At 40.9% G+C, this 23762-nt stretch overlaps 1 protein-coding gene across 3 annotated transcripts in view; it reads left to right on the top strand.

The window, feature by feature from the left end:
* Positions 1-23762, top strand: part of SLC5A12 (solute carrier family 5 member 12) — a 262873-nt gene that overhangs the window by 38188 nt on the left and 200923 nt on the right. For all 3 annotated transcript variants that reach the window (XM_085643630.1, XM_085643628.1, XM_085643629.1), the window contains exon 2: positions 20826-20891. In XM_085643630.1, coding sequence (XP_085499756.1) covers positions 20826-20891 — 66 coding nt within the window. The remainder of the gene's footprint in view (positions 1-20825; positions 20892-23762) is intronic.

The raw sequence follows: 23762 nt of genomic DNA, 5'->3' as shown, positions 1-23762 counted from the left end.
ATCAATATTAAATTTATTCACTCACAAAGTAGATCATAAAAGATTCAAGATAAGCACACAGATTCATAAATATCTATAACGAGCATAAAAGGATAAGAAAGGCATCCAAAAGCAGTAAAAAAAAATAAAAAATTATCTGCTTAAAAACCTAAATTGACGAAATTTTAAAACACCACTGAATTGCGCAGTCGAAGTGCATTGTTTTAGGACGGAGCCTACTGCAATGAATACATCAAGACGTTCTAGTTTCTGCAAATGTAGCAACGCCACTCCACGCTTGCAAAATTTGGATTTACATAGCACAGGCAATAAATAGCGTTTGGTAAGGGGGAGATAATATTTACAGAAGAAAAAAAATGCATCAAGGTCTGGGGAGACTTCTAATCACACGGGCTTCTGCATGTATCAGAGGAAGCAGATTGTCCTTGTGGGAAACAGAGAAAATATTCCCTAACAGAGAGCTTCAAAAATTCTCTACCCTCTCGGGTGCCAATTCAGACAACACTGCTCCAGTGGATGTATGTAATCAGAAACAGATGTACAACTTCTCCCCGATATCGGGGGAGAAGGTTGAGAATCTTATTAGGACCAAAAAGTCGGGTTTGGCAAATGTTCCATGCCCCTCGTGCATTTGGCATCTGTTACCAAATATACTGGGGTTACATCCTACAAAACTCTTGAACCAGATTTTAGAAGCAGGAAATTTTCCAATAGCTTAGAAGTTAGCATCAGTTCTGCCTATTCTGAAAAAACCTAATCTGGATCCATCCTAAGAATTAGCGACCGATCTCTAGTTTGCCTTTCTCAGTTAAAATCTTTGAAAAATCTTTTAATAAACAGCTCATAGTCTTTTTGGAAACAAATAAAATCCTTAATCAGGTTCAACATGGGTTAAGAGCTCAGCATGCCGAGGAAGTGGCCTTAGTGGAGGCCAACAAAGAAATTTGTAGTGCTGTAGACAAGGGGGGTAGAGCGGCGTTAATCCTTCTTGACCTCTCAGCCGCCTTTGATTCGGTCAACCACGAGGCCCTTATCCGGCGACATAGGAGTATCAGGATTGATGGCGTTGCTCTGGCCCTTCTCACTTCATTTTTAACAAAGAGATTCCAGAGAGTGGAAGTGAATGAATTTAAATCTGAACCGCTCGTCTTGCCATGCGGGGTTGCACCGGAGTCATCTCTATCCCTGACTATTTTTAACATCTACATAGCGCCTCTGCTAAAACTCATTGAGGCCTGTGGTCTGTTGTGGTATCTTACACCGACGGCATACAAATTATTGTTGCCATTCCATAAGAAGTGGGTCAAATGGCCTTCAAGATTAGAAGCTGTTTACCCAAATATTGACTAGGATGCATTTTAAATTAAAAACATATTTTATTGATTTTCTTATTGGTACAACTTCCACAATCACTAGTATACATCATAACAAGTCGGTGCCGCCTAATTCAACCACTAGGCACCACAAATCAAATACAGAAATAAACAATGAGACAAATAGCTGTGGGCTACCAGTGGCTTAGTCCCTCAAGAGTAACATACAAATTTCCAGTGCGTTACAGTATCCACTGAGCCTTCGTCGCTCTTGCCCATCTTGGTCATGACAGTGATAACCAAATACTAAACAACCCATCCTCCCTCCCCATACCAAATCTCAAAACAACAATGTCCCTCCCCCTCCCTTCCCCACAGACTCAGTTTCCTTTTGCAGACTCTTGTGCAGACAGCATAATAATAAATAGCAATTGTAATTGTTAACACAGAGTCAATAAACAGTTATTTTGGCATAATATACTATTACAACATCCGGATCCCTCTTTCAATATCAGTGGTCGCCAACTATTGGCCCAGTTTGCAGTACCCACACTAGTATGTCTGAATCTTAATTGCTATAAATTCCTCAAGCAGAACATTCCACACCATGGATATGGGTTTCTTTCGCAGTCCCCTACGTTCCTCTCGTTGTAAATCCGCACTCTCTGCTTTGGCCCACCTAACCACTTCATTGTACCAGTCTAACACTGCTGGTGCTTTTGAAGCCTTCCATCTCATGGTTAACGTTAGCTTCGCTAGTATCAGTGCCAAGTTTGCATATCCAGGTACGGGCCTACCCTTCTTTTCCCTAGGGTTTAATCCCAATATGCAGAACTCTAACAGTCCTTCTCCATCCCCCAGAGCTATATCTCCCACAATTGTTTGTACTGTCGTCCAGTAGTGTGCATCCACTATATCAGGAAAAATTCCGGCTCAGTCTGTGGGGGGTCAAGCAGGCACGATGTGCTATCATGAGTTGTATGAGTTTAAATTGTGGGTTTCGCGATACCTTCCTCGGGTATTCCAAGATAGTTCCCCATTCTTTATCAGTCAGTTCCCCACCTATGTCAGCATTCCACATATCATGAAGTGGCTGTAATGATACTGTGACATGCGTGCGAATTCCCCGATACAAATTGACTAGGATGCATAATACTTTTTTTAAACTGAATATTGAAAACACAGAGGAGATCCTCTTTGGAAAAAAATATCAACATTTGGATTCCTACCTGCTGGCAAACCGATTTTGGCCCATTATCCACCCGGGCCTCGAAGGTTAAAAATCTTGGGTTGATCTTTGATGAACAACTCAGTTTTACTGAGCAAATCAATCATACCACCTCCACATGCTATTTTATTATTAGGCTACTCAAAAAAAGTGCTTCCTTTTATCGCACAAGTTCTTTAAAATCTGTCATAGTCACGCTCATCCTTTCTTTTAGGCGGTACGAAAACTGACACACAAAAATTGCAATCATTACAAAACGTGGTGCGCGGCTCCTGCTGAAAGTGCCCACATTTTGCTAAGTCACCAAATACATACAGGTCCTACAATAGCTACCAGTAGTGGACAGGATTAGGTTTAAAAAGCAGTGTATCATTCACAATGCCTTGCATGGAAAAGGCCCACAGTAACATCAGACCATAGACCGTAGATATTGCCTGAAATGGACTAGAGGAAATTTCCCAGGATAATGAGAACTAAGTGGAGTGGGAGGAGCCTACAACATCTGGGAGGTAAACTTTGGAACTCACTCCATTTGGCCCTAAGAGTTCAGCCAAACATGCTGACTTTTAGGAAACAACTTAAGACTTGGCTTTTCTGATCCCAACTAGAGTAGGCCGACCTGAATCCTATAGATCCATATTGCCTTTTTTGGAGGTTCCTGCTGTTTAGCCCCAAGACACTTACTAACTTACTCTCTCTGGGCCCTTCTATAGGAGAGAAAACACTTCCTGATCCACCATCTATTCTTTTTGCAAACATTTGATGGCTTTTCATAATAGAAGGGCAACCTAGGGAGTAAGTTGTCTCCCTAATATATTTAAGCCAGGGTACCCTGTTCCCAAGCACAGCAGGAGAGACAATCCAAAATGATTTCCCTGTTCAGACTAAATTCCTCGTTATACCAAATTGAGCACCAAAGCATCAGGGGTGCAAGGTTAATCTGAGCCATGATGTACTCTAGACCCAGGTCCTGGTGGATAGCAAAATGTGACATTGATAAAAGGATCCCCTACAAATGGCGACACACTAGATTTTTCTCAGTTTGAAAACTACCCACATCCCTATATCCCAATAAACCTGCTTCATAGGACAATATAGGAAGACACTTCCTCCTAGAGATTTCAAGTAAAGGGTGTATGGGTTTATTTCCTATGGAAGAGGCAAGAGAAAAAGTTGAATCCACCGCATGCAGAAAATAATTCTTCCTCTTGCTGACACACAAAGCCCAAGTACACACACTGTCATACCAGATCTAACTGCTTTACCTTTCTAATATTATTCCCTCAATGATGTTAACTATAGAATCTAAGAGGGAGATCGGGTGATAGTACTTTGAGTCCTGCATGTTAGACTTTTTAAAAACTGGTACAATTGTAGGAGAGTGCCAGGTGGATGGAGTGGCTGCCTTACAAGTAGAATTTATAACATTGGTAAGCAAAGGATCCCAGAACCCTGGGTTTTACATGTATGTATCAATCGGAATCCCATCAGGACCTAGTGATTTTTTGAAAGGGCTATTAATAATGGCGACAAACACCTCAGAGGAGAATTGAATATTCGGGGACAATGTGCCATCTGCAGGCCCTCACTCTTGGGTGGTATCATAGGAGTGATTAATTCTACTAAAATGGCTGATCCATTCCTCGGGACTGATGTGAGTGCTGACTTTTCTGGGAGCCCAACCCTGAACGAGTTTGGTATGTACTAGCTTCCAAAAAGCCTAGGGGTTTTTGGCTTTGCAGCTGTGCACCAAGGTTTCCCATTTCTCAACCTTAAGGTCGGCCTTTCTCTTCTTTAGCACCTGGGTTATAAGCCTTTCCACAAGCACTTATCACTTCCTTGTCCCTGGTCATATGAATCAGTTCCCTTCTCAGCCTATTGTTGGCTTCTATGCATGCCTCAAGGATATGTTATGGCTAGTTCTGTTGCCTATAGGACTTTTAAGCAAATCCCTAGTACAGGAGAATTCTGAAAAACTGTTCAACATTACTTTAGGTTCATCATATTCTGCTAAACAAAGGTTAATCAACCCATACAGCCATCAACATAATTATTGCCATGTTTACAAAATGCTGTACTAGTCTGCACCTTGCAACTTTCTTGGCAATAAGCTGCTTACGATCAGTTATTTTTTCGAGCCCTTCCACAGGGATTTTTAAAAAGAGCGATATACGGATATGATCACTATATATGGTAAGCAGGATGTCCCCTTTGGAGACAAAACATTGCATCCTTCTAGAAATAAAAATATAATCAATTATGGATCCAGACCCCCTGTGTTGAGACTGTGGATGACATGAGGTTCGTAACGGCACTCTCCAGATATTATGTCGTCAGGAAAGTAGGTAAAAGACAAACCTAGGATCCTTATAGTCTAATTAATAAGGTGAAAAAGTCAAAGATGACAGCATAGGAATGGCACCCAACATTGCATTAAAATCACCATCCAGTATGAGATTGAATGGTATGCTTAAGCATGAGTTTCTGTTTGCTACTTTATCCACAAATTCAAAACTCTGACAAAAATTCTGGTTGTTCCTAACTGAAAAATCATTATTATAAAAATTTACTAGGACACGCCCAAAGTTGGAGCCCCACTTCAGATCAAAGGCCTGCATATTTCCCCCCCCAGGTGTAGCTTCACTTTACTACAGCTAATGATGACCTTAAACCAGGTGGCTACACCCCCCTTTGCAAATCCAGAGGGCGACATAGAGGCAGGGAGGCTATAGCATGTTTACCCATCAAAAAATGTACCTGGTGCCCAGGTATTCTGCAATAATGTAATGTCATAGCTGTTGATAATTCACCTAACCCAGGGTGACGTACTCTGCTCCGCCAGCGGAGTTTGTGGCGTTTTACCACCTCCGCGCTCCACTGGGAACGTGAAGTAGAGGCGAAATTACGACTACATAGTGGAGCGCAGTACGTCCCTCAGCCCCTGTACCACCGGGCCCCAAAAAAAGGGTTAAAAAAACACTTACCTTCTCTCTTGCGTCTGCAAGCTCCCCTCCTCCTTGCCGCATTGTCTGCTCGTTGCCGCTGTCCTCCTTCTTGTAGCTGGTCGCAACCCACTGCATTTTATGTCTTGTATGAACTGCGCACACACTTTCCTCGCAAGATGTCACGCTAAATCTTTTTATTTTTGCAAAATTCCAGGCATGAAGGAAAATGTAATCAATTGGGCAATGTTGTGTGCCTATCTTAAATGTTTGCTTAGCGGGACAGTCAGTCACTATCCTGCCATTCAAACTAAACAATCCCTTTGTCCCCAGATACTTTCCTATTGCTATATCTCTTTGAGAAGGGGTGCAGTCAGGAAAGTTGGCTACCATTATATTGTATGAACAAAAAGTTTTGAAAAACCAGGGATCTATCCTTTTTGGGTTCAATTTATAATTAAAATCTCCCATTATTAAAATAAGCATATCATTGCCACACTTTTCACATAAACTGTCCACATCTTCCTTAAAATTCCCCTTCTCTAACCTATATTCGTCGTGGCTCTCCAACTGCATGTAAACATTCATAAATACCATATTATCGTACATGCCACTTAAGTCCAACAAGGATGCTCTAAAAGCAAGTAAACATTTGCAATTTATATTTGTAGGTATCATATTAGGGTCATAATTGCCCCTCCAGGATATCTCCGCACTTTTTTCTCTGCCAACCTATTTAATTCGTCACATAGCCAGGTTTCTTGTACACACATTGTTTCTGCTGTTGGGCAAGCTTTTTAAGGCTTTCTAGTTTTGCCATTTTTCCAAGCCCATTTATGTATCACGATACAATTTCAAGGCTGTGCGACAACGCATTACCCTAATCAATTTCGCTTAGGCAATTCTCCTCCTCCCAATATGGCAGGGGGAGGCCTATCTGGCTATTTTCGAGGTTTCAGTTACCCCAGTGTTTACTAATCTCTAAATTATTTACTGCAAGTTTGATATTTGCTTTTCCCCCACTCTTTAGATCTATCAACCTTACCTGTCTTTTTCCTAAACCTGCGTGGCACTTCATAAAAGCTCTTCCTTGTTACCTTCTCACATACAATTCTACTTCAGGGATTAATGTTATTCCTTCCTTCAATACCTGATTATCTTCTTTTACAATAGCTGCCTTTACCAGCCCTGAGTGCATTAGAACCTTATTGAATTCATCCCCTTTGTTATTCTGCCTGAAACCCACTTGTTTGAGGTCCTTAGTCCCAATATCCCTTGGACTGGCACAATTTGCAAAAGTAAATAGGAGCTTGGGCCGATTTAGGGGTCGACGTTTCCTTGTTTTTTTCTCCCCCCTCTCTATTTGAGATAGCTCAAAGTACAGCCACATGTTACCCATAACTTTCTTTTCTACATTGTGGGTATTTCCTCTTTCCTGCCCCATCCTACTGCTGACAGGTTTAATTTCCTTCTTCCTTCCACTTGATCCCTGGTGTTATCATTTCCTCCCAAGCTCTTTTCATGCGGTCAGGACCTTTTTGCCTCCCTTCTCTATTTCCCTTGGATTTTTATTTGAGCCTTCTTTTTCTCCACCTCAGCTTTCATCTCCTTTTCTCCTGATAACCCCTTCCTCTCCCGCATCTTTTCCTTTTTTCTAGACACTCCACTCTCTTGGTTGTTCACTTGCTGTAAACCCCAACCATCCTTTCCCTTCTGCCTTCCCCTTTTGACAAACCTTCCTCCTTATTATTATCCAAGGTACATATTGCCTATATCGTGGGACTTCACCCCATTTCTTTATCAGCATTGGGCATCTAGAGATATACACATTCTGGCACTCTTCAGGCTACTCAGCTTCCCCATCACTTGCCATATTCTGCTTTTTGGCAGCAGGTCTTACTATAGTTGGCATTAGGTCCCTGATGCCTTGTAATTCTCCCCCAATTTTCTGAAGTTGAATTTTGGGGTTTTTAAGGTATTGTTATTCATCATGGTTACTTCGAGCAACCCTTGCAGTATTTTTTGCATCATCAGCATTATGTCCAACATTGAGACCGAGGGCGTTGCCGAGATGTTAAGTCCTAACAAGACTGACCATCCTGTAGTCTCGACCCCATGGTTTTCCAACAACTCCATACTCTTGACATACACAATCCTTGCGGCTATATCAGAGATGTCTTCACCAGTAGGATTTACCTCTTGTTGGACCTCTTCTTTATCCTGAGGGAAGAACATCTGCGGAAATGAGGACAATCTTGGTAACAAAATGGATTCATTTTGGCTTAGAGTTGTTTGATAATTAACAATTGATGAGTCCAGGTTTAGTGCCCTAAGATCAAGATTCTCATCCTCTATTTGTTGCCCTACTTCGGACAGTATCCAGATTATCTAGTGGGGCTTGTTGACTCTGAAATGTTTTCCCACAAAATCCGTTATTGACTTTGACCCAGGCACCCCCATTTCGCTCCCATCCGAGGATTTCCAGCAGCTTACATTTCTCCTTGAAGGCCTTTTTTCTCAGTCTCTGGGATTTCTCATACTTTCTACTAATGTCCCATTTTCAGTTGAGGACTCATCTGTGACTGCCCATTCTGTCCCTTACACGCTTTACTCTTCCTTGGAGCCACCTCTTGGCAATTGATATTGCGTAATTATAATGGATTGTGGTGGAGTGTAGATTTAAATTTGCCTTACTTATCCTTCCAACCCTTTCCCACCAACTTACAACTTCGATATTAACCTCCACCACCCTTACATGAAACTGTGCAGTTTTATCAATAGTCCTTTTTATTCCATAAGTACCATAAGTACTATAACGTAGGAGTACCAAACACTTACCTCTGTTGTTCTTAATGCTGACTGACAAAATGCTGTAGTAAGTGTGTAATCATACCACCTCCTCTCCTTTCTCCAGTTGAAATTTCCACCTTTCCTTAAGGAAACTCCAATATTGGGTGAATTTCAACTGCTATTATTCACATCGTACTGTTTTGCGGCATCCGATGCATGACAGTTATCCAATGAGAGGCCCCTACTGCCCTTGCAGCTTTCCACTGTGGTGTAGATGCACGCCGAGCTGCCCCGTTCCAGCAGTACTACAGCTGCGATACAGGGGGTTTGCTCAAGTAGGGGTAAGGCTGAGACCAAAGGAGAAAACAGGGGCAAATGGGCCATTTATATCCTCGGTGCCCTTGTGTGCTCCGCGGTGCCCTTCTGCTTAATACTTAACTTACTTAACACTTCGTAAGTGGCAGGTAAGTAGCAGGGAACAAAAGCTCACAAATGTTCACTCCGTTCACCTGATTCACAATTTCCTCCCCCTTTTTCCGGGTTCTGGGGTTTGTACCAAGCTCGTACCATATTCGAACTGGCGTTATACTCCAACACGCCGGCACTTCTCCAGATGATTGCTTCAGGTGATTGCTTTGTGGCCGCAGGACCATCCGAGTCCTTTGTGTCTCCGACCGCACTGCAAACTGTTTGGTGTCAGCTGCATGGCAGCATTGCGTGGCAGCGCGGCATAGCAACATAACAGCAAATCTAGTCAGCAGTACAACAGACAGCTGCAACTAGGATGAGAATCGGGGGATTAAGAGAATCTAATAGCATGATCACAATTAGCCAGATCCAAATGCTGAAAAGAAAAAGCCCAAGATTAGAATTCTTATTGTCCTAGACCATACAGCGCCTGCGCTAGCTTGGGCCATGATTTCTTCTGCAACTGTAGCCTGACAAAAATTGACAGCTATGCAGTCTATTTGGAACTTCCCAGGCATGAGCCCCACTCCTCATACCCTGCTTACTAAGAGGATCTCCTTATATGGATTAGTGTCACACTTAACATTAGAGGGAAATCAGTGTGTCACCTTATTTTTCAATTCAAACATCGACTCTGACTCCAGTGATCAAGCTTGGTACATTTTCAAACACCAAAGCATATGGGCATGAAGCCGGTGGGAGGTGGATCACAGGGAGGGGGGTGGAAGGATCCTGAAACTGATCAGTAGATGTAGTCAGGCATCAAGATTCTTGAGGCAAGTTCACACTGCAGTCCCCCCACTGACTTTTAACACTATAGTGAGAACCTAAAGGCCCCAGGTCATGTTCATTGGCATTTGATTCCTTGATAGCGATCTGGGGTACTCATTGAATAGAGGTCGAGTCTACACATGCTGGTTGCTTTGTGGGTCCTATCACATACCCCTTACTACGGTTGCTCAAAGATTCCTCAATTCAACTTTGAATCGAGGAGATCATTAAGCCTTCCGACTAGAACATTCCAGACCACACTATACTAAAAGTCACAGTAGACTGATATGAAGTCAGCGAGCTGTTTGCCACCCCTGTTTTAGTTTTTTGAGCTCTTTTTCTACGTTTGGCCTCAGGGCCTACTCCAGTAGTCCTAGGGCTGGGGTCAACAACATTAGCCTCCACCTATTTCTCAGTTGAGGCATCCACTGTGGCTTTGGGCACTTCAGACGGAACATGACCCCTATTTCGGGCACCACACGGAGCTTGGGCGGGGCTGGGAGTTGAGATGAATCAACTTCATCATCAGACAGAGCAAGCAGTGGCTCAGCCAATTCAATCTCATTTGAAATGAACCCCACAGCCCTGCCCAGAAAGCTATCAATTGTTGTATGACCTAGGGCCTCTGTTCAGCAGTACATATTTTGCATTTTCCCATCATGGCAGGGCAGTAAGTGATGCCGGTTAATGGCAAACCTTGCTGGACTAAGAGCTCTCACTCTACCTCGAACTTGAATATAAAAACAGCGATATCCCCCAACAAATGTGACTCTGGCCGGTACAAGCTCACAAACAGAGAGGATAGGGTGCGGAAAGCCTGCTGTCACACAAAATACCTGTGTAGACAGTCAGGACTAAAAAGAAGAGGAGCCAAGGGTAGTCAGCACCTCCTGGTACGGGGTACAATGGAGACTGTAGTAACCCGATGTCAGACCCCAAAGTTTGATGTTGGTAGCTGGTTTTGGAAACCCGACATGACACAACATAAATAGTGCAATTGATAGCTTCCCGTTACTAACACTGAAAATCTGTCTGTTAGGTAATTTCCCACACTTAGGCAGAAGAAAGATAAGACTTGGGACACTTATTAGTGAAGAGATGTATGGGACACTTATTAGTGAAGAGATGTATGCAGGTGACTCACAACAGAATTTTCTTCTCTGTGGGCAACCTCCACTTAAATATTATTTATTGGTATTGATATTTGTGTTTGTTAATTAATTATTAATGTGTTATTAATGTCTATTAAATATTATTTATTGCTATTGATAATTAATTCTTTGTTAATTAATTATTAATTGGTTATTAATTTGTATTATATATTATTTATTGTTATTGATAACCACGTTTTCTATTTAATTATTAGTTGCAATTATTTTTTATTAATTGATTAATTGCAAATTAATTTAATTGTGTGAAATTTTATGTGGAGTGTGTTGTGTGTTTATTGGGGAATAGGGTGGGTAGTATTTAATATTATTAAAGTAATTATTATTTTTGATATATTTATATTTTTTTTCTTCTAAATTTATTAATAAATCATTATTTAATTACAATATTTATTTAATTTATAAGTATGTTATTTTTAATATCTACGTTGTCCAACGCTTTCCCTACTGTTTCACTCACTGGAGTGGGAATAGTAATTTTTACCACTACGCTATCCAGCGCTTTCCCTACTGTTGCAATCTCTGGAATGGGAATAGTCATTTTTACCCCTACGCTATCCAACGCTTTCCCTACTGTTGCATGCTCTGGAGTGGGAATGGTAAATTTTACCCCTATGCTATCCAGCGCTTTCCCGACTGTTGCACTCTCTGGAGTGGGAATAGTAATTTGTACCCCTACGCTATCCAGCACTTTCCCTACTGTTGCACTCTCTGGAGTGGGAATAGTAATTTTTACCCCTACGCTATCCAGCGCTTTCCCTACTGTTGCACTCTCTGGAGTGGGAATAGTAATTTTTACCCCTACGCTATCCAGCGCTTTCCCTACTGTTGCACTCTCTGGAGTGGAAATAGTAATTTTTACCCCTACACTATCCAACGCTTTCCGTAATGTTGCACTATGTGGAGTAAGTATATATATTCATTTATATGTATATGTTTAATTTATTTTAACATTTAATGTACTAGTTATTATTTTTAAATATCTTTTAATATTTTCAACTATATTTCTTTTAATTATATGTATTATTTACTTAAGTTTACATTATTATTAAAATATTTTATAAAACAATATTTTTAACTTCGATATTTTTGACAACTATATACTTTTTTCGATTTTTTGTACTTACCTTTATGTAGATTGGACTTTGATATTTTTGACTTCTATATTTCTGTGTCGATATTTTTGCAGGTCTATTTTCTGTCCGTCGATATTCTGTCACACATTCCTTTTATGAGTAGTATACATTCACACAAGTAAAACATTTATCTCATTGCAAGTAAGTGCATCAAATAGAAGCACCATGTATCCCTGTGAACCATTTACTGTGTGGAAAAGTGGATTATTAGTTGGGGTGGATGCTACCTATTCTTGTTAGGTCCGCTAAAGTTTCAGCAATTTAAACCAGAGCTTTACCCAGGTAGCTATGGCACAGAGCAAACAGTGTTAATTTAAGAACACGCGTCAAGCATTTAGGATTACAAACTTGAAAACACAATCCCAACTCCAATTCAGGAAACTAAAGTATATTTAATTAACAAAATGATACCAAAACACCTCAAATCCAATAGGGAGAATTGGAGAAATGAATGATCAAAGTGTTCAATAAAAATAGAGCCAATAAGCTTTAAGTACAAACCACGGACCCCTAGTTGTACTAGACCAGTATCTAGCCACAAGTTAAGGCCGACTGCAGTGATGCATGGGTCAGAAACAAAGACTAGCTTGGTCTCAGTTGGATGTTTTACCTTCTGACTCAGTGGCTAATTTAAATATTGTCAGAAAGGGTAGTCCATCTTGATGGAGAACACTTTCCACCAACATGAAGGTCCGACTGTCTCATTTAAATGCGCCGACATTCAGTGTGTAGACAACAGAGACTACTCTGTCTCCACTGCCTACATACAACTCCGGCGGCCTGACAGCCATATTTAGATCGGGTAGACACATGGCCAGTTTTCACTGCCCTTCACTGCCATTGAAAACAAGGTGGTAAGGGTCAGTGAAAAATGTTAATGACCCCCGTGCCATGGGAGAATGCTCCCATGGTGAGGGAATCCTTGCTTTGTAGGTTGTCAGTTTGAGATACGACTCCGTCGTGTTGATGGAGCCATTCTTCAAACTAACAATGCATTTGCAGGAATCACCAGAACTTCGGTTGGAGTTCGAAAGAAGTGCAGACTGTGTAAAGTGACCAAGGCAGAAACCCGATTGAAATGGAGATAAAAAGATTGTTAGCTTGAATAAAAAAGAAGAGTTGAGAGAAAACAGTATGCTTCACAATCTAAGACAGGAAGAGGAGCAAAGAGATAGGGTAGAAATTGGTGTGATCGTTAGGATCTAATGCTGGCTTTCTAAAAAGGCGCTAAAAGGCAGTTATTAAAGTCTCCAGGTGCTTCCAGTGGTCAAGATCACTTCCAATATCCACCATAGTGTGGAAGTCAGTATTTGAAAGAAGAGACGTACCACCATTGAGTTTGGGGGTCTGATTCTCGCATACCCCTAACGCTTGATGTTTAGGTTTAGCTTTGGTCTTGTTCCTCGATGCCACACTTCCCCTTGTACGTTTTGCAGGCGGCTCACCATTACCTCCCTCACCATTCCCTCCTAACCTGGATTTAGAAAAGCATGCCACGCTTTCCCATTTCCTTGCAGCACTTTTGGATCTGGTAGCAGGATCGCCTTGGGCCATACAGGTCTTTGTTGAGGTATGCGCTAGAGTTCGAACAGGGGGTGCAGGCGGATCTATTTTCTCCGCAGATGAATTAACCAACGATTCCTGAGCTAAGCTCATTGTCGGGTTTTGAGCAAGTTCCAAAATGCTTAAATGATCCACCTCCAGAACCACCAATTTGGAAGCTAAATAATCAACTGGGTCCCCAACAGGACTTACAACTGGTGCATCCAAGCTTAAGCGGTCCAATGTTTGCAGAGCACCCAGGGGAGATTTGGCCAAAGTTATAGCCCCCAGGGATGACCTTTTTTGCCCTGCATAGTGTCCAAAGAGAGCCGTTTTTCGTTAAGTTGTATTTCACGTGTCAATACTGTCTCAGCCCTAGTTAAAAACGCATCCAATGTAACCACAACCCCTCCCCCCCCAGCCAGTGGTCAAAGCAGCAGAGATAAAAGAATTACACAGGTACAGCAAAGCTTCATTGATAGTTAAAGAGTTAAAGAAACCCAATACAGTAGTTTATTTATAAGAAAGGCATATGTCATTCCAGGCAGCAGCTTGATGGTTGAAATTTTTCTACCCTGGTCCAGCCTTAAACAAATATTGACCCTGAGCGACGCAAAGCCTCACAGCACAGCTGCCAGATCATCAAAACCAACACAGAGTGATGTGTGTCCCCACCAAGCTACACTACAATGCCCCCCGGAACGACACAAATCGATGCAATGCCCCGCAAGCCCTTGTCGCACAGCTTCATCGTAACCAACCGTTGAAGTCTTTCGAAGTCTTGCAAAGAAACACTGCACCGATCGCCCATCATGATTTAAGATACTAGGTTCAGTGGACCTAGCTGGCCGCACTCCATCGTGGTCAGCCTGAACATGTGAATTTGTCCCAGGCAGCGCAACTAGATAACTACAGTTGTCGATTTGTGCTTTTCTGGTGCTATTTTCACTAAAATCTTTAAAATAGCATTTCTCTGGTTCTACAGGTTGGATTTTTGTCACATTGGTCTTGATATATTTATTAAAAATAACTCTCTTTTTCTAACTTGGTGTGGCATTCTTATTGTGTGATGTTTTTCACATTAATAGTGTTGCACAGATACTTTAAACATTGCCATTAAGTTAAGCCTGACTGCTTTGTGCTAGGCTACCAGAGGGTCACCCTGACAAGGAGTGTGCTTGCTGTTTGGCTGGGGTCCAACAACCCAATTTCGCACTGCTAAATACTAAGGTAACTATTAAAACATTAATCTTTTTGGTATAAATATCTAGTTTTCCAGGACTGTTCGGTGTTTTGTGACACTATATCCTCTTCAGGTCAACAGATAATTTCTTCATGTAATACAAAGAGACAAGGGAAAGGTTCCCTTGCTATGTCAGATTAGCGCCCTAATATAGGCGGTTTCTAAACTAGATATTGATGTTGCACTATTATATCAATCATTCAGTTATTATGATACTTCGATCATGTCAATGATTGCTATGATATCAAAGGCATTTGACACACTTCCTGGGAAGGTTCAGGGTCAATGGACATGATCTTGTCACTTCCTGTGATGTCACTAAGCGCAAAAGATGTGTGATAACACTTCTGCTACACCTGAAATTTTGGTGTACTGACATCCATGAGCAAGAGATTAACGTTACTGCCTCCTAATAAGTAATTTTATTGGTATTTACCAGACGTATTCACAATTTCTGCTCATTGCCAAATGTTAATTAACCTTAAAGTCAGTGTTTGAAATGTAGTTCAGGCATTTACTGTTCCAGTGCACCTGTTTGCTATGGCCCCATTAGTGAAAAGAAATCTTCAGGAGGAGGAGCACATAATCCTACAAAATAAGTTTGGGCATACTTTCATTGCTGACAAAGTGGGAGAAATCATGTTTTTCTATAGATATGAATGCAACAGAAGTGGGGCTGGGTCCTCCCTTTATTTGATAACAGTGTGTAACTACTGCCACAATTACAACATAAATATTGCTAGTGTATAGATTGAAGAGGATTAGGGCCATCAGACATTACTGCTTTGTGCTCCCCTTGCTAACAATTACAAAGAATGCTGGGTCTGCTAGCTTGACTAGAAATTGGGAAAGGTGTTTGGTAAGTTTATCACATTTTTATATCAATCCTTTCACACCACAGTCTCTCTCTGTTTATGAGCTCAACAGGTACTGTTTTTTTTAACTCAGCACATGAACTGCTGTCCAACCACTGTTATGTGGTCTGACCCCTAAAACATGCTACTGTTGGTTAATCCCCAATGGTCATATCTAACGTTCCAGTAAAGCCATATTAAAAGGCACAGAAAATAACCCAATGGCATGGAAGTTAAATGTCACTAGTGTACTGTCACATTTATTTTGCCATCCATTGGGATGACAAGGAAAACATGGCTTTGGGCCCAAATGTATTGTGTGAATACAGCAGTTTATAAAATCTAAGAACGTAGTCCTTTGTGATCGAATTATACTTTTATAGATTGAGTAAGTCAACCCTACGTATGCCTAGAAGCTCACAAGATAGAGTGCCTAGTATTGAAGAGTGGAACATGTAAGAAGTTAAGGCTGACATGATAATTCTGTGACTAGCCCACAAAAGATTGGTGCACTTTATGGGGCTGTAGCTGTTTCTTTGATAAAATAAACTAAAGTGCAATTAAAATTCTATTTACTGTAAATTTGATTTAGAATTACCTACAGAATTTATTTAACCGCTGTTTTTATTATTTCTTAACCATTCAATTCAATAGGTGAGGCTGGATTATTTTAATAAAGATACTGAAAAGGTATCATTTAGAAATGTTTACTCTTTCCACCTGGAACTCAAGTAGGCTAATACATATTAGCCTGCCTACAATTGCCCTCCCTGTCAGTGCTTCCCTTTGATGAGGTGTGACAGGCTGCTCCCAGATCAGAGCCCATAGTTTGGGCCTGGCTGTATGTTGTGTGTGAGGTATGTGTTTTGTCATGTTAAGTGTATTTGTTAAGTGCACTATCACCCAGGAGGGTATCCTGGCACTGCAAACCATCTTATCTCAGGACGAGCAGTTGAGAAGGGTCCACAATCTGCATTTGTTTGAAAGGGGCCGGGAGGAGTCCTGTAACTTTGTGGTGTAGTGGTAAATGGCCTGATCACACACCCAGTTGATGGGAAGCAGGCCGCAGAATAGGTTTGGTGTGGACAGAGATGTTGGACTGTTCATTGCGCTAGACACATCCCTAGGTGGGTCACAAGCTACAGACAGGGGGAAAAAGCTGCTGATATCAACAGTGAGGGTGGAGAACTTGCACATAAAAAGAAAAGCTAGTCCTATATTTTAATGTGCACTGTTCTCAGCCCTGACTGCGGAGTCTTTGCAGTTGTAAAGTTACTATTAAATTGTAGTTTGTGGATATCAAAAGGAGTAAACGTGCACAAAAGTTTAAGTTTACCTTATGAATCAGGCCGCAAGTCTGTAGTTGCTCCCTCCAAACTCATTGCACTCTGAAAAACAAGAATCATTATCCATCAAACCACAGAAACCCATTCGGTGTCTACTACTCAACTGTCAGTCAGCATTGAAACATGCCGCTGACATTGCAGACCTCACCTTAAGCAGGAAATAGACTTAACAATCCTAACAGAATCATGGCTATCCAATTCATCCTCCCCATGCCTAGATCTGTTAGTCCCCCCCCAGACAATTGTATCGTGAGACTAGACAGACAAAACAAAAAGGGTGGAGGAATCGCCTGTATACATAAATCAGACATCTCCATTACGAAAATTCAATCTCACCCTTTAGAGTATTGTGAATATCTTGGCATGTCATTAAGATCCATAGACAATCAAACCTGCAAACCTCATGCATTTTAACATACTCCAGGTAAAAATACTAAGTTCATAGACCTACTGATAGAAATTATCACAGCAAACACTACTCCCCACTCTAATGATATTTTTCTAGGCGATTTCAATCTCCATTGGGAGGATCATGCAGACAACCAGATCCATCTATTCAAAACCTTCCTGGTAGATCAATTGCTGGTGCAAGAATGCCATCTACCATCCCATTCGAAAGGCTCTGCCATAGATTGGATCATCTAAAAAGAAAATGCTGTCGAAAAAAATCGAGATCACCCCCTGCGAATGGTCTGATCATCACATCATTACCTTCCAAATATCACACATAAAAACAAAAACATCTTCACAAACAGTAAAACCCAGAAAATGGATCTGCGACACCAGAGGGCTTGATACAGAAACTCTCGCAGCACGATGTGACAAAGAACTGCAACCTCCCAATAACCTGGTAGATGTCAATGACCTCACGGATTACTACAATAATACGATGAAGAGCATAATAGAGGCCATAGCTCCATTAAAACTCAAAAGGGTCCCAGACAAAGATAAAAACCCTTGGTTTAAAGGATCCCTCAATGAAGAAAGATGCTCACTCAGACTCACAGATCGGAAATGGTGACAACACCCTTCCTCACCCCATTTAATACAACTAAGACAGGCCAGAAAGGTCTACAATAAAAGCATTCTAAACTCAAAAAAAGACTTTTTCAGGAAAGAACTAGATAATGCAAAAAACAGACTGAGGAAACTCTTCGAACTACTGAAAAATCAATCTAATAAAATGGCCAAATCTGCACCAACAGCTACAAAACCAAACATAAGCAGCGAAGAATTCTCCACCTTCTTTACAGCCAAAGCTATTTCGATGGAGGAGGAGCTCAAAAAGGCAGTGGATTGCCCCGTGAGCAAAAGTAACACCCCAGCCAAGCTTCAACATCAACCAGCGCTGGAATTACCTAAAAATAATGCTGTATGGTCAGAATTCAAGCCTGTCATTGACACAGATTTTGCAAAGATTATCTCGACCATAAAACCAAACAATCACTTCAACGATCCACTACCTGCAAATTGTTGGACTACAATAAATCAACTGCTCATGCCCTCATGGACAAAGATCATTAATGCTTCGATATTGCAAGGCTCAATACCGGTCTGCCTAAAAACAGGGCAAGTCACCCCAATATTTAAAAAACCAACAGGAATCCCTGCAGACCTGAACAACTTCAGACCGGTAACAAACATTCCCATGCTAGCCAAAGTCCTAGAAAATGTGTACAACAATAACTGAGCCAACACATCTCTGAATTCAATTTGGTGAATAACTTCCAATCAGGATTTAGACCATACCACAGAACTAAAACAGTAATTCTACACATCGTCAACGATGCTCTACTTGACCTAGACTGCAACAAAACCTATCTCCTAATCCTGCTTGACCTCTCGGCGGCATTCTACATGGTAACCATACCAAAATACTCGACCGCCAGGAAAAAAGGTTGGGCGCAGAGGGTACAGTCCTAAAGTGGTTTAGTCCATTCTTAGAAAACAGATTGCAAAAATTCAGAGTGAACCAAACACTATCTGCTTCATCCAGTAACTTCATTGGAGTTCCACAGAGCTCAACACTATCCCCAGCGCTATTCAACTTGTATGTAGAAACACTCACAGAAATCTTACAGCAAGCAAACATCTCCTTCCACATGTACGCTGACGACACACAGCTTTACATATAGATCACATTGATAGAAGAGATCGGTATCATGAACCAGGCACGAAAGAGAACAGTACATTGCCTAATGATTAAACACCTCAAGCTTAACCCACAGAAAGCTGAAATCCTGCTGATATCCCCCCAAAAAAGCGCTACGAATATCGTGGAATGGACCAAACTAATCACTACACTAAACTGCATTCCGATGATAGTAGAGTCAAACAAACCCCTGGGCATTATGCTACATAAAACCCTAACCATGCTCGCAATTATCAACATGATGGCAAAAAATGCCCGCTTTCATCTAAGCTACCTCAGAAAACTGAAACCGTTCATAAATAACTCAGACCTTAAAACAGCAGTCCAGGCATTACTTATATCAAGGATCCAGTACGGTGGCACAACACTAGCCGGTCTTCCTATGATTTCAACAGCACCATTAAAAGCCTGTCTGAATGAAGCCACAAAAATTATAACTGGATCCAAAAAATTCGACCACATCACCCCTCATCTGAAGGCGCTCAAATAGCTGCCCTTCGAAGCAAGAATACAACTAAAAATGGCATGTATCACTCACAAAGCGATACACTACAATACACCAAGGTACCTAGCCCAGAAAATTACTCTATCAGGAGGATGCTGGATTTCCCGGAGTCACATGGATTTATTACTGAAGCCAGCACTCTTCCGCAAGAAAAGAACTTATGACCGAGCTTTCTCTGACGCAGCACCAAGAATTTGTAATGCTCTCCCCCCTAACATTGAAAAAATATCGTCCATCGCTGCTTCAAAAAATGCAGCCAAATCCTTTTTTATGAGCAAACTCCTTCCAGAAATCCAGCAGACTTTACATTATCTGAGGACCCTCTTGTTCAATACACACGCTACCACACTTCGTCCACTAACATCGTTCTGGTCTCATAAATATGATAGTCAAGCACAAATGTCTCTCGCACAAATCAACGTACAATTAATTTATGACTTTGTAACATAACTGTTTCTAGTAACTTTCTGTACACCGATCTGGTCTACTGAAACTGCATGATGCTCAGGTTGTTCTAAGGTGAAAGATATGCAAATGTAAAGCGCTCTGATACCCTATTAGGGTCATATCCACGCTATATAAAACAGCAAATAAAATAAAATTAAATACTGTGGCCAATGTTTAGCCGCTCATATGTGTTAATACTGGACATGTCCCTAAGTACACTTGTAACTCAGCTCTGGCAATTCCTTAAGTCACTAAGGAATGCCTATGCTAATGACTGTCCTTCCTACTGGATCGTCATATGAACTGACATACGAATCAAATATGCTCAGTCAGTAATAAGCGCAGAAGTAAATAACTTGCACAACTATTAGAGCAGTATGAAATAGCTTCTGACTCTCCACATAAAATTGTTACCTTCTTTGTGAAAATGAGGAGCCTAACTTTATGTAGTAAATACTTCAAATGTCAACATTTTTTTATTTTATTTTCCTTCACAATAGTAAAGTTTAGTTTTCTTCATGTCCTGGTCCATGTTCTAGACCAGATATTCGGTTGCATTGACCATGGGAAAATCACACAAACACAGTAAACAAATACAGAAAAAACATAGATAGTACAATAATGAAGATGTGTATTCAGGGTTACTGGTTTACTAAGCAGGCAGCCTTATTGTGTTTCAGTTTATGAGCGTTTAAGTGTCCGTATGACATTTGTGGTGACTTTTATTTATAATAAACATTAAACTCTCAATTATGCTTGAAAATGTACACATGGTTAATTTTTTAAACATGCCCCTGGAAACTAACGATCATGACACGCACACTGATGTAAAAAAAAAATGTCATGCCACATCAGTGTCATTATTGTACACGTTTTTGGGACACTGTTCTCAATAACCCTTATGTCATTTTTTCTGTAGTATCTTGAGCTGCGGTTTAACAAGGTGGTGCGCTTTGCTGCAACAGGAATCTACGTGGTTCAGACGGTAAGAGACATTCTCTAGAAATATACTATAACACTGACTATAAATATTTATAATTTTAGGAACTGAAGGATTTATTTGCAGTTGTTGATGTTGATATTGATATTGTCGTCTTGCACATTTTAAAAGTTTAATTACTATGGAATTTGTAATTTGATGAATGATTTTAATTAAACTCAGTGTACACATGACAGCAACTGGAATTCTTCTACCAGGAAGCAAGAATATGTTTTAACAGGCGAACTCAAAACCAGAGTCACAAACCACCTAGGTGGAAATAACTTGGCAAACGTGACTTCCACATTTTGATTGACAGACTCGGGAATATGGGATTCGCCTCTTTAGCGGGTGTATTGTAATTAGGGCAGCGCCGTGCAAAAAGTGAGAAAGGCCAGCATTTGGGAGCATGCACATTCCCTCTATGGGTAGGTTCCAACAAGGGAGTGAATGTGCATTTTCTCCTGTCCGAAGCTTAACTAGATTGGGTGTGGCAAACAGAAACTATCACTCCTCTGTTGAAAGAAGGGTAGGACAAAGCGTTTCTCCATGGAGAAAATATTTCCCATTGTGAAAGAAAAAAAATACTTGCGCCAATACAGATTTTTGTTTTTTTTCTCCAGATTTAGAAGTTTTCAGCATAAAGTACATTTTTGGAAGTCCAAGAGTTGGATAGATTTCCTGAACTACTTCTGGTATTCTTAGAGAATCTCTAAAAAGCCAGAAATCCGGTCCAAAGTTAGGAGTAAAGATAAGAAAGTGAAGAATACAGGCCCCAGCTAGGCCCGCAGAATACAAGGGTTCGCTCTCCTGTAACAAAAGCTAGAAGGAAGTTGGCATGGAAACTGCAAATCCAAAGACAGAGTTTATTAACCCTTAAGGGTGGTCCTACAACCTATACAGCACTCTTCAGTATTGCATAGAGTAGCACAAAGAACTTGCGTACACGGTCCCCTTTTATACACAACAGAGGGGCTCATAAGTGGGTGGATACAACATGAGGCAAAACTCATTACCTTTTATGGACATTTTCGATACAGAATCAATATGTGGGCGGAGTTAACACATTCCTGAGCCCGCGAAAACATGGTCAAACAAGGACTAACTGATAACATATGTGGTCAAGTCTGGGCATGCGCCAGACGGACAAAGGGGCTATTTATAGACTGTTACTAGGCAGATTACAAGAGCAACTAACGAAAAGAAAGGACTCTTCTCGTGCAAAGCACGTGGAGACATGACAATACAAGATGGAGTCCAGACATTAGTCAACATAAGACAAGAAACATGTTCTAAGGAAGGAGAATTCATGTCTTTAGTGAATGCTTAATCATATCGTTGTTTTAGTTTTCAACAGACGACCCTTTCAGCATTTACTGAAGACGTTCGGCTTATTAGGATAATCATCATATATGTCAATTTTCATCATCTCTTCCACTTCTTTGGTTACATTTTTCTGATAGGTGATATTGACAATAGCTTTCTTATCAGGAATACAGAATGACACACATAGAGAACAGAGTAAAGGACCACACTGAGCACAGATGCAACAGAAAAACAGAACTGCTACAATAATACAGAGACCAGTTAAAACCTTCCATCCCCATGTAGTGATCAATGCCCAGAACCATCCAGAAAAAGTCCAAGTGCCATTTTCTGTATGAATCTCAGCTGCGATTTTATGCAATTTATTAATAGCGTTATAAACTGATGGCGTATGGTCAGGAATGAACACACAACAACTACTTCCAATAATTTTACATGCTCCACCTCGGTCAGCTAACATAACATCTAATACCATACGATTCTGTAATGCAACAATTCTAGTAATTTGTAATTCTTCCGTAAGATTCCCAAGAGCAGCAGCGGTCTGATTCGTCACAGCCTCTACAACTCTCGTTAACCTTCGAACCTTCCTACTATTTAGGGCAGCTCCAACAAAGAAAAACAATCCCAAGTTAAAATCAATATATTGCTGTAGGCTAGTATCAGTTTGATCAACATCATCAATGGATAGAGTACGTTTATACCTATTTACAGTCACATTATTCAACAATTTCAAATCTTTATGATAAGATGCAGGTGCTAAGAATACAGGGGGTAATAAAAATGCTACATAGCATACTCCGGACCAGCCGGCTGGTAAGCGATAATAGCCCTTATTCCCACATACGAAGTATGTGTTATGGGAGGCTAAGACAGTACTATTATTTAATCCATCTATGTTCAGAACAACAATACAATCGCTAACACCAACAGGAATATAACCCACACTCTGGACACACAGGTCCGCTTGAGCTTGTGCCACTTGAATCACGAATTGTTCATTCCCAGCAGTGTCTCTGGTGTTCGTGAAGATGTAGGGGATCGATTCATTGTTTGGTCGACATTCTTCCCATTCCCATATTGTCCCATTCGCTTGTGGATAGCCATCTTTATCTTGATGACATTCCCTATTAAGTCTAAAAAGTAATCGTCCCACTGTGGGTTTCCGTGTGGCGAAAAGCAAAGTGTACCAGGCTCTACAAGAGCCATTATGAGAGAAAGGAAGAGGTATGAACGGCGTTCCCCGCTCTTCTGATGAGCTGGCCTCATACCACATATCCAACAGTTCGTAGCATTCGTAGCAACATGGGTATGATGCAACATCTGGATGAAAGTGTTATTCAAATAAGACTGACGATGCTTCAATTCTTGATACGGAAGGGTATAAAAGTAGTGCTCCTCAGGCACTGGAGTGGTCAAAACAAGCAACTCGCAGGCAGGAGTCACATCCTCAACAAACCATGTGGTTATACCAACAATAGCCACAATGATAATAAAGCTTGTCGCACAAAGAATCTTCTTCTTCTCCATCTTGTAATAAGAAGTCAATAT

Source organism: Triturus cristatus, chromosome 3_1 (genome assembly GCF_964204655.1).
Source record: "Triturus cristatus chromosome 3_1, aTriCri1.1, whole genome shotgun sequence".
Lineage (NCBI taxonomy): Eukaryota > Metazoa > Chordata > Amphibia > Caudata > Salamandridae > Triturus > Triturus cristatus.
Note: the sequence above shows the minus strand (reverse complement) of the source record. Positions and strands in the feature narration are given on the sequence as shown.